Source organism: Carlito syrichta, unplaced genomic scaffold (genome assembly GCF_000164805.1).
Source record: "Carlito syrichta isolate Samal-C Ts95f unplaced genomic scaffold, Tarsius_syrichta-2.0.1 Scaffold312225, whole genome shotgun sequence".
NCBI lineage: Eukaryota > Metazoa > Chordata > Mammalia > Primates > Tarsiidae > Carlito > Carlito syrichta.
This window is the reverse complement of record NW_007256321.1, coordinates 384,263-401,591: the sequence shown is the minus strand read 5'-3', so window position 1 is coordinate 401,591 and position 17,329 is coordinate 384,263. Positions and strand designations below refer to the sequence as shown.

At 38.6% G+C, this 17,329-nt stretch overlaps 1 protein-coding gene across 1 annotated transcript in view; it reads right to left on the bottom strand.

Moving 5' to 3' along the window:
• The window catches only part of BUB1B (BUB1 mitotic checkpoint serine/threonine kinase B), a 64,726-nt gene that overhangs the window by 11,637 nt on the left and 35,760 nt on the right, over nucleotides 1–17,329 (bottom strand). The window contains exons 9-16 of the mRNA XM_021718486.1: nucleotides 15,762–15,991; nucleotides 11,802–11,914; nucleotides 11,173–11,288; nucleotides 10,373–10,422; nucleotides 8,948–9,008; nucleotides 8,397–8,502; nucleotides 2,906–3,180; nucleotides 595–728 (exon numbers count right to left, since the gene is read on the bottom strand). Coding sequence (XP_021574161.1) covers nucleotides 595–728; nucleotides 2,906–3,180; nucleotides 8,397–8,502; nucleotides 8,948–9,008; nucleotides 10,373–10,422; nucleotides 11,173–11,288; nucleotides 11,802–11,914; nucleotides 15,762–15,991 — 1,085 coding nt within the window. The remainder of the gene's footprint in view (nucleotides 1–594; nucleotides 729–2,905; nucleotides 3,181–8,396; nucleotides 8,503–8,947; nucleotides 9,009–10,372; nucleotides 10,423–11,172; nucleotides 11,289–11,801; nucleotides 11,915–15,761; nucleotides 15,992–17,329) is intronic.

Genomic DNA, 17,329 nt, shown 5'->3' with positions numbered 1-17,329 from the left:
GCAGGGGCCGGGAGCAGCCACTGCACTCCAGTCTGGGTGACAGAGTGAGACTCCAACTCAAAAAAAAAAAAAAAAAAAGAGTAGATTATACAGTCAACATTACTAATCTAACAACATTCATCTAAGGTCTTTTTTTTTTTGAGCTGAGTCTCACTCTGTCACCAAAACTGCAGTGCAACGGCATGATCATAACTCACCACAGCCTCAATTTCCTGGACTCATGCGATCCTTCTGCCTCAACCTCCCAAGTAGCTGGGACTATAGGTGTGGGCCAACATGCTTAGTTCATTTTAAAAATTTTTTAATAGAGATGAAGTTTCGTTATGCTGCCCAGACTAATCTCAAACTTCTGGCCTCAAAGTGATTCTCCCACCTTGGCCTCCCAAAGTGCTGGGATTTACAGGCATGAGCCACTGTACCCGTCCTATCTAAGGTCTTTATAAAATTGTATTCAGGTTGTACTAGTGTCACAATTTCACAATTTATGGCAACTTCTCTAAGACAGAAAAACATATGGCTCAGTTTGCTGTTATAATAAGTGTTTACTAGGCATGGATACAGATGTTTGCTCAAAAGTGGTATGCATAATCCTACCTGCAGTCTCATTTGTAAGCTCTAGTTTCTCAGGAATTTGAAGACATTTGATGGAGGAGGTGCTTGCAACTGAGGCAGAAGATCCAGAGAAGCCAGAGGAGTGCGTGGCTTCACGACTATCTTCAATAATTGGGCTAAAAGAACCACAAATGAGTCAGTTCTCATAGGAATAAAATATACCAACTTATATGTTATAATTTTATAAATTTTAAAACTTATACATTTAATAATTGGCCGTACTTTAAAAATAAAATTTAGTTTTAAATAACTTATAATTTGTCATATTTTCATTTGATAGCTTTAAAGTCATTTTTAAAGTCCATTATTTTAAAGTCATTTTTTTGGGGGGGGGTTGGAGTCTCACTCTTTCACCCAGACTAGAGTGCTTTAGCACATTCACAGCCACCCCACTGTCAACACATTGGGCTCCAGCGAGCCTTCCACCTTAGTCTTCCAAGTAGCCAGAACTGCAGGCACACGCTACCATGCCTGGCTAATTTTTTTTTTTTTTTTTTTATAGAGATGAGGTCTCACTAAGTTGCCTGTGCTGGTCTCGAACCCACGGGCTCAGGCAATCCACTCGCCTTGGTCTCCCAAAGTGCCGGGATTATAGGCTGAGCCATCGAGCCCGGCCTTAGAGTCATTTTTAAACTCATTTTTAAAGTCCATTATTTTCCCAAATCAGAAATCTAGGTAACTTCCTCTATTCTGGTGAACAAGCAAAGCCTAGCACATGTTCCTGGATTTACGCTTTACTTACCTTATCTATAGTAAATGCCTATTCTACATCTATTCTATATTATTGGAAATACTGCTAATGTGAACAATTTCTTCCTTTTTATCCCTTCTCTGGATTTTTCACTCTTCAACATGAAAAGGTCAAGAAAGGAAAAGAGAAAGTCAAATCATGCAACATGAATATATGCTAGCAAATGTGCTTAAAAGTTTGTTGGGGAAAAGTTTCATATTGTACTTGTAAAAGCACAATTTGGCAAATTAAAAACAATTTCTAGCCGGGCTCGGTGGCTCAGCCTGTAATCCCGCGCCTTTGGGAGGCTGAGGTGAGTGGATTGCCTGAGCCTGTGGGTTCGAGACCCATCTGGGCAGCGAGACCTATCTCTACAGTAAATCAAAAAAAAATCAGCCGGGCGTGGTAGCGCATGCCTGTAATTCCGGCTACTCGGAAGGCTTAGGCGGAAGGATTGCCGGAGCCCAGCAGGTTGAGGCTGCGGTGGCTGGGAGCGGCGCGGCCACTGCACTCCAGTCTGGGCAACAGAGTGAGACTCCAACTAAAAAAACAAACAAACAAACAAACAAACAAACAAAACAATTTCTAAAACTGGAATTAGTTTGTTTAAGTTGACTAACTTTTAAACAAGGCTCAGTTTCTGGCTCTATGCCATTCCCTCATATCTACTTCCTAATTCATTTTCATCTCTTTATCAAAATACCTTTTCTGACTGGATAAAAAAAATGTGGGGCAACCCCCTCGGGTCCCCTCCCACTGTGGGAGTTTTTCTGTTCTCTTAATAAATTCTGTTTTCTCACTTAAAAAAAAAAAAAGGTACATATACACAATGGAATATTACAGCCATAAAGAAGAACAAAATCATGAGCTTCACAGCAACCTGGATGGACTTAGAGTCTATAAGACTGACTGATCTTTCACAGAAACAAAGAACTAAGTATCACATGTTCTCACTCATAAGTGGACCTTGAACAATTATGGTAATACTATAAGAAAATGATTGGCAGCAGTGGGAAACTGCCAGGAGGGGGGTGGGGAAGTGAGATTGGCATTAGTGGGAATCTGCGTGGGGAAGACGGGGGGCACACCTCATCAACAAGGGTACCTGCATAATGAACATTGTATACTTAACCCTGAATTGTACCCCACATCTTTAAAATAAAAATTTTTTTAAAAAGATACCTTTTATTTAATGTATCTCTAGTTGCCTATTTGAAATTAACATCAGCTATTCTACCATTATTTTAAACTCAATATTAAAGAAAAACTAAATGCCTCCTTTTTCCCAATCATCTATATTTTGCCAGCTTTCCTCAAAGCCAATATACTACTCCTGGACCTCTTAGTTTCTTAGCCATCAAAATTTATTTCTTTTTAACCCTTGCGTCCAAATCACTAAATCACATTGACATTTTATCTGGGGCATCCCTACTCTCATCTAAAGCACTTAGCATAGTACCTGGCAGTTAGTAAGAGCCTGATAACTTCTAAAACCTGACAAGCACACACAGGATAAGGGAGTAAACAATCTGGTGTGTAAAATCAGTATGACCCCTGAATCACCTCAGCTTCTTGATGCTGAGAGTTGGATTGTAAATAGTGGCACAAGTAGTCTGCTGGTCCTCAGAAGTCTTTACGTCTAGATCCTCTTCTTGTAATAGTCTCTCAGGATCAGAAGAGAGATCCTTCAAGGGCATGATCTCATGAAAAGGAGTGGATACAAAATGAGCTGCTCTAGCGAAGTCACAAGTGTCTTCTGGGTTAGGACAAATAGTTACATTTCTGAAACCTGTGATTACGGCATCCTCACTCAAGGGCTCAATATCCGTAAATTCATCCTGAAATAAAAACCATTTAAAGTTTAGTTGAACTATTTCAATGAACTTATGAATAACCTATCTTTTTTACTCAGGGAGACACACATTAGATCAGTGACACAGGGTATAGACGTAGTATACCAGAATCCCTAGGGAAAGGTAGTTTTACAAAGCACATTATAACATTTAAGGGAAAAGGTTTTGTATCATAAAGACAGTGAACTATACTTTATCAGAAAAACAGGATAATTATTGGACAATGATTTTGTTTCCCAACCAATTTCATCTAAGAACTAAAGTACTAGTATTTTTCCTGTAGCTTTCACTTGGTAAGTATTCTGATAGTCTGCTATCTCTTCTTCCTCTATGCCACAAACCTAATTTTTATGTATGTATGTATTTATTTATTTTTGAGTCAGGGTCTCATTCTGTTGTCCATGCTGGAGTGCAGTGGCATGATCACTGCAGCATCCAGCTCCTGGGCTCAAGTGATCCTTCTGCATCAGCTTCCCAGTAGCTGGGAATATAGATGTGTGCCACCACACTCAGCTAACTTTTTTATTTTTTGTAGAGACGAGGTCTTGCTATGTTGCCCAGGCTGGTTTATTTATTTCCTAAAGGTAATTCACAATTACGTAAAGTATAAAGAAGAAAAAAAAGTCACCTGAAATGCTATCACACAATTAGGCCAGGTACAGTGGCTGACACCTATAATTCTAGCACTTTGAGAGGCCAAGGCAGGAGGTTTGTTTGAGGCCAGGAGTTCAAGACCTACCTGGGCAAGATAGTGAGACCCCATCTCTATAAAAAAAAGAAAATAATAAATTTTTTGTTTGTTTTGAGTCAGAGTCCCACTCTGTCACCCAGGCTGGAGTGCAGTAGCAAGATCATGGCTACCTCAGCCTCAACCTGCTGGGATCAGGCAATCCTTCTGTCTCAGTCTTCCAAGTAGCTGAGACCACAGTTGGGTGCCACCATGCCTGGCTAATTTTTTGATTTATTGTAGAGACAAGATCTTGCCATGTTGTCCAGGCTGATCTTGAACTCCTGGGCTCAGGCAGTTCTTTCACCTCGGCCTCCCTAAGTGCTGAGATTATAGGTGTTGAGTTACCACCTGTAATATAGTTAAAAAGTTGACTAGTTTAGAAGTATATTCAGTGACAAGGTCTCCCTCCTACAATCAACCCACCTCACCATACCTGTTCCTACTCCCCAGAGGCAACTGCTGTTACCATTAATGTCTGGTAGAACGTATGCATAAGCACATTCAATGCATTTTAAAAAGGCATTTTAAAACCAGTGAAAATATAGTATACACGATATTATGTATTGCTCCTTCTCATACTTTTGTATTTTTTCTGCACTATTAAAATTTTTTCAAAAACAATGTCACACTGGGGTCCAACAGAAATGAACCAACTCTTTCAGGTTATTCCCTGTTTTTTACTAGTATAAAACTATTTTAAACATCTTTATATATAAATCTTTATAAATATCTTAATTTCCTTAGGATTAATTCCTAAGAGTGTAATTATCAGGTCAAAAGGCTATAAACACTAAGGTTCTACATACATATTGCTTAGCTGCCTTCAGCTAAGCAATTTTTTACTACTTTATATATATTCACCTACAGAATACAAAAGTGCCTATTTCATTTAACTCTTGTGGATATGAGATACTGATTTTCTACATCATTACTAATTTGACATATGCTTTGAACTTCTGATTCAATATTAGTAAGTAGAGGTGAGAAGTACACCTAGAAGAAACAAGGTATAGCTAAAAAACTTTTAAAAGTAAAATATTTATTATGCAATACTACTTACGGTCCTATTAGTGTAGACATTTAAAATGTGATTTTTTTTTTTTTTTGAGTTGGAGTCTCACTCTGTCGCCCAGACTAGAGTGCAGTGGCCGCTCCCAGCCACTGCAGCCTCGACCTGCTGGGCTCCGGTGATCCTTCCACCTCAGCCTTCCAAGCAGCTGGAACTACAGGCGCGCGCTACCACGCCCGGCCAATTTTTTGATTTATTGTAGAGATGAGGTCTTGCCAAGTTGCCCAGGCGGGTCTCGAACCCGTGGGCTCAGGAAATTCACTTACCTCAACCTCCCAAGGCACGGGATTACAGGCTGAGCCACCGAGCCTGGCTATATGATTCTTTTTAAGAGGATAAAAATTCTTGTGGGTACCTATTAATATAACTCAAGTAAAAGGTTGTAAAACAACAATCTAGATTAAGATGGACTTTTAATAATTTAGCCAATCCCTGACCTGCTGAACCTAGAACTACTGAATCCAAACTCAGCCTGTCTAAACATCATGTTCTCTGGTGGTATTCTCCAGAACACAGTATGCAATTAATTACTTTTTTATACCATTGTCTTTTCATAGTAGTCAGTGTACTGACTGTATCAGAATTACCTATTTTTTTTTTTTTTTTTGAGTTGGAGTCTCACTCTGTCGCCCAGAGTGCAGTAGCTGCTCCCGGCCACTACAGCCTCAACCTGCTGAGGTTCCGGTGATCCTTCCGCCTCAGCCTTCTAGGTAGCTGGAACTACAGTAGCTACCACACCCGGCTAGTTTTTTGATTTATTGTAGAGATGAGGTCTCACTAAGTTGCCCAGGCGGGTTTCGAACTCACGGGCTCAGGCAATTCACTCACCTCACCCTCCCAAAGCGCAGGATTACAGGCTGAGCCACTGAGCCCGGCTAGTATTTTTAAACAAACAAAAATACATGGTTGGACTTCTTCCCTGGAAATTCCAATGCTGTATAGCTGGAAAGGGGCCTAAGCACTGTCAGTCATAAAAGACTACCTAGTCTCTGCTGAATTGCTAGAAATATTCTATATGTTTATATGTAAAAATTACATGTATATTCACATATGTAAAAATTCATCTAGCTGTATAATTAATTTTTTTTAGTTTACTATATGCAAAAATATACCTCAATAAAAAAGTAAATTAAAAGAAAAATGTGTGTTTAAAATATTTCTCCATGTGGCTGGGTGCACCTTGGGAGACCGAGGTGGGCAGATTGCTTGAGCCTTGAAGTTCAAGACCAGCCTGGACAACACAGTGAAAACTTATCCCTACAAAATAAAAAAGTTAGTGGGGGGTGGGGGGGCGGGTGTGTGCGTAAATTAGCCGGGCATGGAGGTACGTGCCTACAGCACCAGATACTCAGAATGCTGAGCCCAGGCGGTTGAGGCTGCTGTGAGCCGTGACCATCATGATTATGCCATTGCACATTCCCTAGGATGTGGAGAACACATTGCTTTTTACTCATCACATCTCCCCTTCTAAGTCTTCAGATTATGCCAGGCACAGTGTCTCATGCCTGTAGTCCTAGGGCTTTGGGAGGCCAAATCGGGAGGATTGCTTGAGGCCAGGAGTTCAAGATCAGCCTAAGCATTATAGTGAGACTTCATCTCTACAAAAATAAAAATATCAGCCAGGAAAGGTGGTACACACCTGTAGTTCTGGCTACTCAAGAAGCTGAGGTGGAGGGATTACCTGAAACCATAAGTTCGAGGCTGTAGTGAGCGGTAATCATGCCACTGCCCTCCAGCCTGAGAGACAAAGTAAGACTATGAATTTTTAAAAAAAGTTTTCAGATTAAATATATTCACTTCTCTTTAATCTCATGACAAGTTTCCAGATGCTGATTTGAAGTGGATAATTTTTTATTCATTACAAATTATGCTAATGATAAAGGTTATATGTTTTGAATTGAATGTCTATGCAGGGTCTTTTTACCCTAAGTATTATCAAGTCACTAGTCTATAGTGGTTAAAATAGAACATTACTAAAGAAGAATGCTTGGAGCCACACATGTTGGCTCAGCACTTTGGAAGGCTGAGACAGAAGGATCACTTGAAGCCAGCAGACCAGCCAGGGCAACAAAGCAAGACCCCTCACAAAAATTTATTTATTTATTTTTTTGAGTTGGAGTCTCACTCTGTTGTCCAGACTGGAGTGCAGTGGCATACTTCCAGCCACTGCAGCCTCACCCTGCTGGGCTCCGGCGATCCTTCTGCTTCAGCCTTCCAAGTAGCTGGAACTACAGGCACGCGCTACCATGCCCAGCTAATTTTTTTATTTATTGTAGAGATGAGGTCTTGCCAAGTTGCCCAGGTGGGTCTCGAACCTGCAGGCTCAGGTGGTTCACTCACCTCGGCCTCCCAAAGCATGGGATTACAGGCTCAGCCACCAAGCCCGGCCCACAAAAATTTTAGAAAAAGAAAAGAAAAAGAAAATTTAAAACGGTTGGTCCACATAACTTTTGCATTGCCACAAAAAACATTTATATAAGAAAGAACAAGTGTCCTTTGCTATGTTAGTGTAATAAAGAGTTAAAAAGTGCAAAAAGGCTTTCAAACCAGTGATTTTTCCCAACTTTAAAATATTGAGATAATTCACATACCATAAAACTCACCCTTTTAAGTACATGTCAGTGGTTTTTAGTATATTTATAAGATTGTGCAGCTATCACCACTATCTAACTACAGAATACTTTCATCACTCCAAAAAGAAACTCCTTACTCATAGCAGTCCATCTCTATCACCCTCTCTCCCTCATCCCCTGGAAATCGCCAGTCTACCTTTGCCTATTCTGGACATTTCTTATAAATTGGATCATATTATATGTGGTCTTTTGTATCTGGTTTTATTCACTTAACATTTTCAAGGTTCATCCATGTTGTGACATGTGTCAGTACTTCATTCCTTTTTGTTGCCAAATAATATTTCATTGTATAACAGATACACATTTTGTTTATCCGTTTATCAGTTGATGGACTCTTGGGGTTGTTTCCGCTATCATGAATAAAGCTACTATGAACATTTGAATATAAGTTTTTTATGTAAACGTAAGTTTTTAATTCTCTTAGAGGGGACTTGTGGGGTCATATGGTAACTCCATGCTTAACACTTTGAGGAACTATCAAATTGTCTTCCAAAGTGACTGCACCATTTTACATTCCCATTAGAATGTATGAATGTTCTAATTTCTTTACATCCTTGTTAACACATATTATTGTGTTTCTTATTACAGCTATCCTAGTGGGTATGAAAGTAGTATCTAACTGTGGTTTTGATTTGCATTCCCTTCATGACTAATGATGTTGAGCACCTTTCCATATGCTTAGTTCAAGTCAGTAATTTTAATTTTAAGCCTAAACTTGTGAATTTGAATGAAATAATCTGCCAGCCATTTACATTAACTTGCTCCTTACACAAACATCTGGAGAAACATCTTCATTTGAGGTGATGCTTTCTGAAGTTTTGAGAATTGCAAGAGGTCTTCGTTGAGTTAAAACTTGTGAAGAATCTGTAGGAGGACTGGGAAAAGACATACTTTATTTAGCAATGTTTTTTCTATTTATGTAGATAACAGTAATCCCTTAATTCACCCTCATTTGTAACAGAAAACTATTATGTAAAAAAATAATAGGCTGGGCGCAGTGGCTCACAACCTATAATCCCAACACTGGGAGGATGAGGTGAGAGGACTGCATGAGCCCACAGGTTTGAGACCAGCCTGGGCAACTTGGTGAGACTTCCTCTCTACAATAAGTCAAAAGAAAAAAATTAGCTGGACATGGTGGTGCATGCCTGTAGTTCCAGCTACTTGGAAGGCTGAGGTGGAAGAATTGCCTGAGTCCAGCAGGTTGAGGCTGTGGTGGCCATGAGCGTGCCACTGCACTCCAGCCTGGGTGACAGAGTTAGACTCCAACTCAAAAAATAAATAGATAGATAGACAGATAGACAAAAATAAACAACAAACCTTTTATTCTTCTTTTCTGAAAGAAGGAACTCATCAAAAATGGAGAAAGGCATACTGGGACCTACAGAACAAACAATGAGATATATACTCTAGGAGTAAACATTTTATTCTTCAAGACAACTAGGTAAATTAATATTTTGTGCTGTATAAAAGTCAAAAGGCAACCTGTTATTTCATCTAGATTCACCACCAGTGCCAATACTAAGAATTGTTTAACCCAACAGAATTGTTTAAAAGTAAATTCAAGATGTATTATTTCATCTGTAAATATTTCAGTACATATTTCTAAGAGGCTCTTTTTAAAGAGTCTGATCTCAAAACATGATTACCTATAAAATCAATAATTTCTAAATATCAAATATCCAGTCAGAAGTTTTACATTTTATCAATTCTTTTAAAAACAAAATTTTGTTTGAATTGGGAATGTAGATTAAGATCTATATACTGTGACTGGTTCAGATGTATCTTAAATCTCTTCTGTAGGGTTTTTTGGGTAATTTTTTGTTGAAGTAACTAGGTTGTCTGCCCCATGATGCTGGTTTTTTTCCAATTCCATTCCCTTGTGCTGTTTAACAATGTTCCTCTATGCTTTGTATTTTCTATAAATTGGTGGTTAGAATTATAGGTTTAATTAGATTTTGTTTAATGCCTAAATTTTTTTTTGCAAAACTACTTACAAGTGAATATTTATGCTTCTACCACTGTTTCTCGTTTTTTTTTTTTTTTTTCTTTAAGTAGGAGTCTCACTCTGTTGCCCAGGCTGGAGTGCAATGGTACACTCATGGCTACAGCAGCCTTGACCTGCTGGGCTCAGGTGATCCTTCTACCTCAGCCTCCAAGTAGCTGGAACCACAGGCACATGCCACCATGCCTGGCTAATTTTTCATTTATTGTAGAAACGAGGTCTCGCCAAGTTGCTCAGGCTGGTCTCGAACCCCTGGACTCAGACAATCCTCTCGCCTCAGCCTCCCAAAGTGCTGGGATTACAGGCATGAGCCACCACGCCCGGCTCTTCTACCACTGTTAACGTATTCTGAATGGAAAAGAAAAACAACTTGAATATAAAATAGCTTTAGTTTTAAACATTTTCTCCCCTAAAAAATCATGTTCCTTAGTTTTGGCTGTTGGATACTATTGATATGCTTAGTTCAGCGTACAGTAACTCAAGTGTAAGATTACTTGGTAGTGGGTATATATTTAAAATTATATATAAACCAAATATTTTGAAGCACTGAGGAATCTTATGAAAATTCTCTTTTAAATGTCTATCCTATCTCAAAGCATATACTTCTAGGGAATTCCATAATACACACACATAATAATATCCTGGTCTCCCTCTCTGTCTTCTTTTGATCCCTTTATTTAAAAAAATATTTTTCATTTGCTACATAATGCACTTGTTATCAGCTGTCAAATATAACTCACCTATAGAGTGAGGTTGTTCCTGCCAAATGTTTTCCGCAAGTAAAGTTTCTCTGTAAAGAAATTTGTTTTAAAATATATGCTCAATATCCACAGAAAGAATGGTTTAATTTTTTAAAGCCCAAGAGGTTTTTCCATTAAATATAATCTTCTTCACTCTGGGATAAAAAAATTATTCTCCTACTGTCAATCCAAATTCTCTTAAAGAAGATGGATCCTTTAGTCATTAAAATGTTGTAAAAGTATATTTGAAAACAGACATTAAGTTGCATTAGCAATATAAGCCGATTTCAAAATAATAAGCTGCCATTTTTTAATAAACAAAACAAAAATATAACACAAAAGATATAATAGTGTTGCTAGTAGTCATCTCTTGGTGGTAGAAACAGGTGATTTTATTTTTTAAAAACATTATATTGTTTCTGTAAGAAATATGTATTTCTTTCTTTTTTCTTTTGAGTTGGAGTCTCATTCTGTTACCCAGGTAGGAGGGCAGTGGCACGTTCACGGCCCCTGCAGCCTTGACCTGCTGGGTTCAGGTGATCCTTCTGCCTCAGCCTTCTAAGTAGCTGGAACTAACTACAGGTGTGTGCCACAACGCCTGGCAAATTTTTTTTGGTTTATTGTAGAGATGAGGTCTCATTAAGTTGCCCAGGCTGGTCTCGAACCCATGGGCTCAGGCAATCCTCTCACTTCAGTCTCCCAAAGTGCTGGGATTATAGACATGAGCCACCGTGTCCAGTCACAGATTGGTGTTAAATATCCTCTTAAAAGCATTGTCCCTTCCACCAATGTGGTCTCACCTGGCACAAGAGTTTACTGGACAAACAGAACTGTATAGAGGCATTCCTGGTATTTCCTGGGACTCGGGAGGAATTTGCAATTCAGCTGTCTTCTTTGTAGGTACCTTCTCTTCTTCCTATTTGCATAAATTAAACAAAATAAATGTCTCCCCCATTTAGAAAATGCTATCTTTTCTCAAACTCTAGCTCCAACATTAGCTTGACCATGCCTTTCCCCTAGATATCCACTAACCATATAAAATGGCTGTACCACAAAAGTTCTTTCCAATAATTTATGTTCCTTATATAAATCATACTGTTATACTTAGCTGAGCAGTGCCAGTTACATACTAAATGTCTTTAAGTAACTCCATTTTAATAGAACATGACTAGAATAAAAAGCTAAAGTCAGAATTAACAAAATAATGGTTTAGAGTACAACTAACAAGCCAATAAATGGTATAACTTATTTCACATGCCACAAATTCCATTTGAAGTCACCTGTTAAATTACTTTCCTGGTCCTAATAGCTAAGAAACTACCAGAAACTCTAAATGGGGATTGGGAGGACTTTAACCTTCTATACTTTTGTATTGTTTATATTTGTTTCAACATTCATTAGTTTTGTGTATCAAAAAAAGAAAAGTTACCTGATCACCTGTTCTTTCTTGCTGAGTAGTCTGGATCTCTTTTAGCTTCTTCTCCATCTCTTCAATCTGTTTCTGCATTTCTGCTCTCTTCTCTGCACTGGTCAATAGCTCGGCTAGAAACAGTAAAGTCGCCTGAGGTATTATTCCCATAGCAATTTATTCAGTCAAAAACTGTCTTTGGAGCTCAAGTTCTCAATGTATGTTACTAATACAGATGAAAATTATGTAAGTGGAGCAAGGTCCTCAACTTGAGGTCTAGGCTTCTATTCTTTCATTTACTCAGTCAATAAAAAAACAGAATACCTACTATGTGCCAACTCTGAGTATTTAGGTTTCAGTAGTGCATAATACAAAGTCCTTCGTCATGTGATGCTAACATTCAAATTTGGGGGAAACACACAAATTAGCACAAGAACATTTTAGTAGTGGAGCTGATAGGCTTATTCATTAGATGTGGGAGAATTGTAAAGAAAGAGGGATCAAAGACAATCTGGATAGTTTTTGTCTTAAAGAATTGGGTATATAGTGATGCATTTTACTGAGACAGAGAAAACTAGGGTGTGGCATATGGTGGAAACTCTTGGCAATGTTGCATTTAAAATATCTACTAGGATAGTCAAATACAACTAAATGTAAGTATAGAGTTCAGGTGAAATATCAGGGATAGAAATATGAATTTGAGAGTCTATGGTTTGTGTAAGTAGTATTATTCTATACCTAGAGATAGTTGAAAAACATGAGTATAATAGAGGACTTTTTAAAACTTTTGAGTCGGGAGTCTCACTCTGTCACTGGGAGGCTGAAGTGCAGTGGCACACTCATGGCCACCACAGCTTTGACCTGCTAGGCTCCAGCGATCCTTCCACCTCAGAACTATAGGCGTGTGCCACCATGCTCCACTAATTTTTTGATTTATTGTAGAGATGAGGTCTCAACCAAGTTGCTCAGGCTGGTCTCGAACCCGTGGGCTCAGGCAATCCTCTTGCTTCTGCCTCCCAAAGTGCTGAAATTACAGGCATGAACCACCGAGCCTGGTCAATTTCTTTTTTTAAATGGGAGTATATTTGTTTAAAGATGAGAAAGGTTTAGTGGAAAGGGAAAAATGCTGGAGGAAGAAGAAAACTCTAAGGGTTAAATCCTTGTGGTGAGAGGGAATGAACTCTAAAACTCAAGTAGACAGGGGTCTTTGATAGGAACAGATAAATTTTAACAATCTTAACAGAAAGAATGTCAGGTAAAGTGTACAGGTATGGACTGCAGATATGGCTGTAGATTTGGAAGTGATAAGAAAATGGAGTTACCACTAGATTCCTTTTATTTTCTCTATGAAATAAGATCATAGCTAAGGAGGGGCAGAGGTATAGAAGATTTGAAAACATGAGAAAAAAATAAAATTAGTTATTTAGCAGAAGAAGAAATTCACCTACTAGGAACTCTAGCAAGACTGCTAGGGGCTGGGTACAGTGGTTCAGTCTGTAATCCCAGTACTTTGGGAGGCCGAGGCAAGAAAATTGCCTGAGCCCAGGAGTTCAAGACCAGCCTGGGCAACTTGGTGAGACCTCGTCTCTACAATAATTCACAAAAACTAGCCAGGTGTGGTGGCGTGTGTCTGTAGTTCCAGCTACTTGGAAGGCTGGGGTGGAAGGATCACCTGAGCCCAGCAGGTTGAGGCTGCAGTAGCCATGAGTGTGCCACTGCACTGCAGCCTGGGCAACAGAGTGAGACTCCAACTCAAGGAAAAAAAAAAACTGCTAGGAACTGGTGAATGCCCATTTAAGATTTGTGGTTATAAATTTAAAGTGAGACTAGTATACACAATTCCATTTTTCTCGGGTTACATTTAAACTGCTTGGATGCAGGTACAGAATGTAAGCATAGTTAAACTTAACCAGGGCTGAAGTTTTGCCAAGTGAATACAATAGAGAGACAGGGATAAAGGGGTTAAAAGTATTTACAGGGATGTGATCATAATGATTGTTATGACTCTAAGTTGGGAAGAAAGGAAGTCAGGATATAAAGATGGTAATAAACAGCAAAAAAAGATGTTAAGAATGAATCAGCAGTGATCTCTGTAAGGCCAAAGAATTCCAGCAGTGTACTCAAGTAGGTGACCTAAAAGAGAAGCTTGTAGTTAAACAATAGGATTTTCAAAATACAGATTTCTGCAGTAGTACGGGTTACTGGGTGATAAGGCCAACAGTAAAACCACAGAAAAGGGAACGAATAGGGTTGAGAAAGAGATCATAGGAGGTGTAGTGGATAAGAAATTGAGAAGCCATGGTACTGGGTGGGGTAGGAGTAGATAGGAAGACACTAAGCCAGGTACTTAGTCAATTAATGAATGATGGGAGTGACTGAAAAGTCTGAGATGAGAACACTAAGGAAGCACAGGAGGAAGAAAAAAATTAAAGAACATAAATCTGAAAGAGGCTAGAGTTTTTGAAAGAGGGGGAAAATGGTTTGGAAGTAGCAATGGAAAGAAAGAACAACTTGTCTCTAGGCCCTAATTATGGCTTCCTCTTTTCTTGTATGCCTTCCTGAGAGTAAATAGTTAGCAACGTCTTTGAAGCGTTTTTACTAGTAACAAGAACTCATATTTATAAGGGCACAAACTAGATGAGAAATTATAAGTTCATGAAATCGATTCATAGACCAGCTTAGAAATGAGAATTTAAAAATCCTCAGAGGTCAATACCTCCTTTTATCTACTCAAATCCCACCTAACCCTATTACAAGTCTTTCTATAGCTAGCTGAAAATAAAATGTAGTTTCATCTTCCTTCAAAATACCTAGGTTTTTCCTTTAGGAAAGACTTTTTATCTAGATACTTAGGTTCTGTTTACAACACATATTTGGCTATCCTCCTAGCCTATTTATTTTTGGGGTGGTTCCAATTTTTTAAAAGCCTTGCTTAACTAGCTCCTTGCTTTGTAATCATCTCTTTCTCACCTAAACACATAGGTTCCATTTTCAACATATTATTTGAACCCAGAGCACTTTTGTCAATCTTGGGGGACACTAGTTAATGTAACAAATGAAGGCAATTTCAAACTTACTAATAGTCTGCTTTATAGAAGTTTGCTTCTAACTTGTCACTTGGAACTCAAAAAGATTGCTTTTCATATAGGTGATGGTTACATTTCCCAGATAATTCCACAAATGCTACATCCTATTAAGAGAGCTGAACTACAACAGTAGGTTATTCTGGATATCTGTGTATAAAGAAATATCACTTCTTTCTTCCCTGACCCAGACCCCAGTCAAGTCTAAATTTATTTTTGAACCCTCCCCACCTCTTATTCTGTACCTTCTTACTCTCCCTCACCTTCAAATACCTTAAGCCCCATATGCCATACTTTCTTACTTTTTAGACCATTCTACCTTGTCTCTTGCTCCCACACATACTCCAGGCTACAGAATCAAATTCTTCACACTTCCCAAAAGTTCCCTGTATATCAATTTTTAGTAAAGATTCCCTTAATCTAGAAAGAAGACAATGTCTTTAAGAAATGATATGAACACCTATCACCTAAGTGACTGAGGTGTGACCAAGTATATTAATCTAAATAAGCCCTAGAAGAAAGTTCTGACAGAGTATCAAAGGTAACGTGAACTATTTCAGGCAACATAAGGAACAGTACTTAATGAGGAGGCATGGTATACACATACATGCATGTAAACGGTTATTGCTGTCTGCTTATTGCATGGGGGAATATGAATTGTTCATAAGCTCAGAGCTTCTTCCTTTACATCTAAATATAGACTCAGTCTCCCCACCACCCAAGGAGTTTTCACAGAAGGCAGCCATGGGAGTTCAGCTTATACACAGAGAGAAACAGAATAATCACATAAAGGTACAAATAACGGGAGCAATTTTCCTCAGACTTAAAATATCAGTCCAATCTTCCTACAACTAAGTTAAGTCATTTTCACAAACTTGAGTTAGATCAATACACACACCTTCCCTTTGCTCTTTTAATTTCTTCCGGAAAACTTCAGCCCGGATTTCTTCAAAGGAAAACTCCCCCACTCCTGCATAAATCTTCTCCTTGCAATACATCACCTTCTCTTTTTTTTCCTCAGATACTTGCTGATGGCTTTGAACTCTTTGCAGAAGATCTCCTTCTTCCTTTCCAGGCTTTCTGGTGCTTAGAATGTGGTTTATACTAGGTTCGATTTTACATGGTGTCCTAAAGAAGCAAAATAATTAGTATTCACCATACAGGCCAACACACAAATGAAATGCCTCTGCTATGATGAGGAAGAAAACCAGCAATAAATGGTGTCATCAAGTAGCTTATATTAGTGTAAATAAATCTTAATAACAATTCTATATTCCTGAAGGAACGCAAATCACTCTATGAAAAAGATACTTGCACATGTTTGTTTATTGCAGCATTGTTCACAATAGCAAAAATATGGAACCAACCACGCTGTCCATCGAAAGAGGACTGGATAAAAAAAATGTGGTACATATACACGATGGAATATTATATAGCCATAAAGAAGGACAAAATTATGAACTTCACAGCAACCTGAATGAACTTAGAATCTATAATACTGCGTGACCTGTCACAGAAACAAAGAACTGAGTACCACATATTCTCACTTATAAGTGGACTTTGAACAATTATCGTAATACTATAACAAAAGGATTGGCAGTAGTGGGAAACTGCTGGCAGAGGCGGGATTGGCAGTAATGGGAATCTGCCAGGGGGTGGGGGGGACACCTCATCAACAAGGGTACATGCATAATGAACATTTGTATACCTAACACTGAATTGTACCACGCATCTTTAAAATAAAAAATAAAACACATCCTAATCAAACCAAGTATATGAAAGGAAGTCAGTCTATGCAATATAACCTATTTTTCACTGTTGAGCATCCAAAGGAATTAGTGTTAGGAATATAGCATTAGGGACCTGATGATGTGAAGTCCAAGGTTCTTAGGTGAGGAGAAGAATGAAAGTCATAGTATAGGTTTTAAAAGACTGAAGCATAAAATATCTCAAGCATGATAAAACAGAGGTTTTCAACTCTGGCTATAAATCAGAATCACTTAGATGTATATCGTTTATTTTCTTATTTACCTTATACAATTAAAGATACCTGATCCTTCCCAAATTCACTGAATCAGAATGTGTAATGGTAAGATCCAAGTATCTACAGGCTTAAAAAGTTTTTTCATAACTTGCCCAACTTGATTAAGGACTTCTACTGAAAACCCACACTAAGGCCGGGTACAGCGGCTCACACCTATAATCCTAGCAGTTTGGGAGGCCAAAGCAGGGGGATCACTTGAGGTTTGGAGTTCAAGACCAGCCTGAGCAGCATAGCAAAACCCCATCTCTTACAAAAAATTTAAAAGATTAGCTGGGCTTGGTGCCACATGCTTATAGTTCTAGCTACTCTGGAAGCTGAAGCAGTAAGATTGTCTGAGCCCAGGAGATTGAGGTTTACAGTGCACTATGAACATACCAGTGCACTCCAGCCTGTGACAGAGCATGAACTAGGTCTCAAAAAAA